We start from the raw sequence: 6,368 nt of genomic DNA, 5'->3' as shown, positions 1-6,368 counted from the left end.
ACAGACATGATTACAAACCTACAGACATGACTACATACCTACAGACATCACTACATACCGACAGACATGACTACAATACCTACAGACATGACTACAAAACCTACAGACATGACTACATACCTACAGACATGACTACAATACCTACAGACATCACTACAATACCTACAGACATGACTACAATACCTACAGACATGACTACAATACCTACAGACATCACTACATACCTACAGACATGACTACATACCTACAGACATGACTACAATACCTACAGACATCACTACATACCTACAGACATGACTACATACCTACAGACATGACTACAATACCTACAGACATCACTACATACCTACATACATGACTACATACCTACAGACATGACTACAATACCTACAGACATGACAACAATACCTACAGACATGACTACATACATCACCACATACCTACATACATGTCTACATGCCTACAGACATGACTACATACCTACATACATGTCTACATACCTACATACATATCTACATACCTACAGACATGACTACATACCTACATACATGTCTACATACCTACATACATGTCTACATGCCTACAGACATGACTACATACCTACATACATGTCTACATACCTACATACATATCTACATACCTACAGACATGACTACATACCTACATACATGTCTACATACCTACATACATGTCTACATGCCTACAGACATGGCTACATACCAGATGTACCTCACTAAGAGTTGATGTACTAAATGTACTAAATGTTTACCATCTGAAAGGACAGGTTCTGAATAATGCTGTTATGTGTCTCTGACCAACACTACATCATATTCTGTATGAGTGATATTATCCCTGTTTCTACAGACTGTCTAGCTTTAGACTCTCTGAAGAGGACTGGGGATCACTGGCCTCCGTTCTACAATCAGCAGACTCACCTCTGAGAGAACTGGACCTGGACCTGAGGAACAGTGGACTGTCTGACGGTGGTGGGAGGGAACTCTTCACTGCTCTGAACCATCCACACTGTAAACTACAGACACTGAGGTCAGTATCTACACTATAAACTACAGACACTGAGGTCAGTATCTACACTGTCGACTACAGACACGGAGGTCAATATCTACACTGTAAACTACAGACACCGAGGTCAGTATCTATACTGTAAACTACAGACACTGAGGTCAGTATCTATACTGTAAACTACAGACACCGAGGTCAGTATCTATACTGTAAACTACAGACACGGAGGTCAGTATCTACACTGTAAACTACAGACACTGAGGTCAATATCTACACTGTAAACTACAGACACTGAGGTCAGTATCTACACGGTAAACTACAGACACTGAGGTCAGTATCTACACTATAAACTACAGACACTGAGGTCAATATCTACACTGTAAACTACAGACACTGAGGTCAGTATCTACACTATAAACCACCGACACTGAGGTCAGTATCTACACTGTAAACTACAGACACTGAGGTCAATATCTACACTGTAAACTACAGACACTGAGGTCAGTATCTACGCGGTAAACTACAGACACCGAGGTCAATATCTACACTGTAAACTACAGACACCGAGGTCAATATCTACACTGTAAAATACAGACACAGAGGTCAATATCTACACTGTAAACCACAGACACTGAGGTCAGTATCTACACTATAAACTACAGACACTGAGGTCAGTATCTACACTGTAAACTACAGACACCGATGTCAGTATCTACACTGTAAACTACAGACACCGAGGTCAGTGTCTACACTGTAAACTACAGACACTGAGTTCAATATCTACACTGTAAACTACAGACACCGAGGTCAATATCTACACTGTAAAATACAGACACAGAGGTCAATATCTACACTGTAAACCACAGACACTGAGGTCAGTATCTACACTATAAACTACAGACACTGAGGTCAGTATCTACACTGTAAACTACAGACACTGATGTCAGTATCTACACTGTAAACTACAGACACCGAGGTCAGTGTCTACACTGTAAACTACAGACACTGAGTTCAATATCTACACTGTAAACTACAGACACCGAGGTCAGTGTCTACACTGTAAACTACAGACACCGAGGTCAGTGTCTACACTGTAATCTACAGACACTGAGGTCAATATCTACACTGTAAACTACAGACACTGAGGTCAATATCTACACTGTAAACTACAGACACTGAGGTCAGTATCTACACTGTAAACTACAGACACTGAGGTCAGTACTTTGGGAGGGTTTGTCACATGACCAGAACTCATTGATTGTTGGACAGTTTGTAAGGGGCAAATTGTGACGAGAGCATATTCAGATACATTTATTCTTGATAATAATTGCTTTTACTTGGAAGCCTGGTCCAAAGATTCATATCTACTACAGGTATAACTGCATATTAACACTAGGAGACTAAAACGTGTGTTGTTCACTGCCCATAGAGACTTTCTTTGCCAAGAATGCATTTCAATTGATTAGCCTGATTTAATGGGATTGTTTGTTTTGTCTTTAATGTTTTCTCTAATGTTATTTTCAAAGTTGTTTACTTGTTACTCATCATGTTGCAATATATTATCCCCTTTAGGCTGAATGGATGTTCCCTGACAGAGAAAGGGTGTGAAGCATTGGCTTCAGTTCTCAGCTCAAACTCCTCTCACCTGAGAGAGCTGGATCTGAGTCACAATGACCTGCAGGATTCAGGAGTGAAGGTGCTCTCTGATGGACTGGGGAATCCACACTGTCAACTACAGAAACTGAGGTTGGTATTTAGAAACATACCTGCTCAATAAATATGATTTGTCAAATCACAACATCATTACAGTAGCCAGTAAGTCAGCTCAACCAATAAGGTAAATACTGGGTTAACTGGGGAATCCACATTGTAAACTAGAGAACCAGAGGTTAGTATTTAGAAACAGTATTGGTTTTATTGGAAATATGTATATACTGTGTATCAGCTATCGCCACTAGAGGGCAGCAGTCCTGTTGTAAAATCATGATGAACTCTCTCTGCAGGATGTCATTCTGTAGAGTCACAGAGGAAGGCTGTGCTTCTCTGGCTTCAGCTCTGGGGTCAAACCCCTCCCATCTGAGAGAACTGGACCTGAGCTTCAATCACCCAGGAGACTCTGGAGTGAAGCTGCTCTCTGCTAGACTGGAGGATCCACACTGTAGACTGGAGAAACTCAAGTTAGTACAGTTACTGTGAAAATGATATTGTTGTATACATACACAGACTGTGTTTCACTCACTCTGTCCGTTCCTCTGTCTCTCCCACAGTGTGGACCATACAGAAGAGATCTGGGTCAAACCACAGCTGATGACGAAATGTAAGGGTGTTAGTTATAAGGATTCAGTTTATTGATCAATACATTTGACAAACAGGTGTATAATTAAACACACACACACATTCCGACAAATTCTAACCAATTCCCTCTCCTCTAACTTGTCCTCTTGTCTGCAGATGCCTGTGATCTCACACTGGACCCAAACACAACACACAGAAACCTCTCTCTGTCTGAGGGGAACAGAAGGGTGGAGAGGGTTAAAGAGGAGCAGCCGTATCCCGATCATCCAGAGAGATTTGATCACTATACCCAGGTGTTGTGTAGAGAGGGTCTGACTGGGCGCTGTTACTGGGAGGTAGAGTGCAGTGGGCTGGCTGACATTGGAGTGACATGTAAAGGCATCAGTAGAAAAGGAGATGGTTCTGCCAGTGAATTTGGATACAATAAGAAGTCCTGGCGTCTGATCTGCCGTGGGAATCATTACGGTGCCCTCCACAATAGTCAATATACTAATACAAGCATAATACATGCTCCACACCTCATCAACCCTCCTCAACCCCAGAGAGACCAGTCCTCCTCCCCTCCACACCTCATCAACCCTCCTCAACCCCAGAGAGACCAGTCCTCCTCCCCTCCACGCCTCATCAACCCTCCTCAACCCCAGAGAGACCAGTCCTCCTCCCCTCCACGCCTCATCAACCCTCCTCAACCCCAGAGAGACCAGTCCTCCTCCCCTCCACACCTCATCAACCCTCCTCAACCCCAGAGAGACCAGTCCTCCTCCCCTCCACACCTCATCAACCCTCCTCAACCCCAGAGAGACCAGTCCTCCTCCCCTCCACACCTCATCAACCCTCCTCAACCCCAGAGAGACCAGTCCTCCTCCCCTCCACACCTCATCAACCCTCCTCAACCCCAGAGAGACCAGTCCTCCTCCCCTCCACGCCTCATCAACCCTCCTCAACCCCAGAGAGACCAGTCCTCCTCCCCTCCACACCTCATCAACCCTCCTCAACCCCAGAGAGACCAGTCCTCCTCCCCTCCACGCCTCATCAACCCTCCTCAACCCCAGAGAGACCAGTCCTCCTCCCCTCCACGCCTCGGAGTAGGAGTGTTTTTGGACTGGCTGGTCGGCACACTTTCCTTCTATGAGATCTACTCTGACACAATGACCCATGTGTACACATTCCAGACCATATTCACTGAGCCCCTCTACCCAGGGTTTAGTGTTTCTAATGAGGGCTCTTCAGTGTCCCTGAGCCAGGTAGAGTCGTCTCCTATGTCCTGGAGGAACACCTGGGTCTCCATGGAAACACAGTCACACTCCTGTTCTAACTCAACCATGTGACATGATGGGGTGTTGTTGACAGTGATCATGACATCAGATATGGACATTGTAACAGATAAATGTTGTTGACAGAGATCATGACATCAGATATGGACATTGTAACAGATACATGTTGTTGACAGAGATCATGACATCAGATATGGACATTGTAACAGATACATTTTGTTGACTGTGATCATGACAGATATTCATATTCACACCACTGAGTCAATACTTTGTAGAAGCACCGTTGGCAGCAATTACAGTTGTGAGTCGTTTTGAGGCTCTAATACACCTGGATTGTACAATATTTGACCATTATTATTTATTCAATTCTTCAAGTTCTGTCAAATTGTTTGTTGATCATTGTTAGACAGCTATTATCAAGCCTTGCCATATATTTTCAAGCGGATTTAAGTCAAAAATTTAATTAGGCCACTCAGGAACATTCAATGTCATCTTGGTAAGCAACTTTTTATCATAAAAAATGTCTTAATCCTTCCTGATGACAAAGATACTCATAACATGATGCAGCCACCATCATGCTTGAAAATATGAAGAGTGCTACTCAGTGATGTGTTGTGGTGGATATGGCCTAAACATTATGCTTTGTGTTCAGGACAAAAAGTTAATTTCTTTGCCACATTTTATGCAGTATGTTTTTAGTGCCTTTGTTACAAACAGGATGCATGTTTTGGAATATTTTAATTCTGTGCAGGCTTCCTTCGTTTCACTCTGTCATTTAGGTTAGTATTGCGGAGTAACTCCAAAGTTGTTGATCCAATCTCGGTTTTCTCATATCACAACCATTCAACCCTGTAGCTGTGCTTCTACACCTGCATTGCTTGCTGTTTGGGGTTTTAGGCTGGGTTTCTGTACAGCACTTTGCGATATCAGCTGATGTACGAAGGGCTATATAAATACATTTGATTTGATTTGATTTGAAAATCACCATTGGCCTCATGGTGAATTCCCTGAGCAGTTTCCTTCCTCTCTGGCAACTGAGTTAGGAAGGACGCCTGTATCTTTGTAGTGACTGGGTGTATTGATACACCGTGCAAAGTGTAATTAGTAACTTCACTATAACTTGCTCATAGGGATATTCAGCGTCAGATTTTTTTTTTTACACACATCTACCAATCGGTGCCCTTCTTTGTGAGGCATTGAAAAACCTCCCTGGTCTTTGTGGTTGAATCTGTGCTTGAAATTGAGGGACCTAACAGATAATTGTATGTGTTGGGTACTGAGATGGCGTAGTCAATCAAACATCATGTCAACCACTATTATTGCCCACAGAATGAGTCCATGCAACTTATTATGTGACTTGTTAAGCACATTTTGACTCCTGAACTTATTTAGGCTTGACATAACACAGGGGTTGAATACTCATTGACTCAAGACATTTCAGCTTTCATTTTTTTTGTTAACAAAATAAAATCCCACAAACAAAATTCCACGTTGACATTATAGGGTATTGTGTGTAGATCACTGACACAAAAGATCAATTGAATCCATTTTAAATTCAGGCTGTTACATCACAAAATGTGGAATAAGTCAAGGGGCGTGAATACTGTCTGAAGGCAACATATACAGTATAGGCCAACATATTGTATGTGTACTGTAGGCTACAATACGCTTGGTTTTTGTAAGGAGTTCTTTACCTGCTCTTACATATGATTTGCATTGGATTGGTTGGGTTTAGGCTTTCTCCTGACTCCTAGATTCAATCTGTATAAATATTACCGG

The 6,368-nt window shown here is 42.5% G+C and overlaps 1 protein-coding gene across 1 annotated transcript; it reads left to right on the top strand.

Moving 5' to 3' along the window:
- The first annotated feature begins 2,211 nt into the window (after positions 1 to 2,211).
- LOC116369280 (AT-rich interactive domain-containing protein 1A-like) lies at positions 2,212 to 6,089 on the top strand. The gene is made up of 5 exons (XM_031819402.1): positions 2,212 to 2,234; positions 2,593 to 2,766; positions 3,024 to 3,197; positions 3,288 to 3,337; positions 3,472 to 6,089. The coding sequence occupies exons 3-5, from the start codon at positions 3,025 to 3,027 to the stop codon at positions 4,641 to 4,643; spliced, it is 1,395 nt and encodes a 464-aa protein (XP_031675262.1). The 5' UTR covers positions 2,212 to 2,234; positions 2,593 to 2,766; position 3,024; the 3' UTR covers positions 4,644 to 6,089.
- Positions 6,090 to 6,368: the final 279 nt, after the last annotated feature.

This window comes from Oncorhynchus kisutch, unplaced genomic scaffold (assembly GCF_002021735.2).
Source record: "Oncorhynchus kisutch isolate 150728-3 unplaced genomic scaffold, Okis_V2 scaffold2123, whole genome shotgun sequence".
Lineage (NCBI taxonomy): Eukaryota > Metazoa > Chordata > Actinopteri > Salmoniformes > Salmonidae > Oncorhynchus > Oncorhynchus kisutch.
This window is presented reverse-complemented; position numbering and strand designations above follow the sequence as displayed.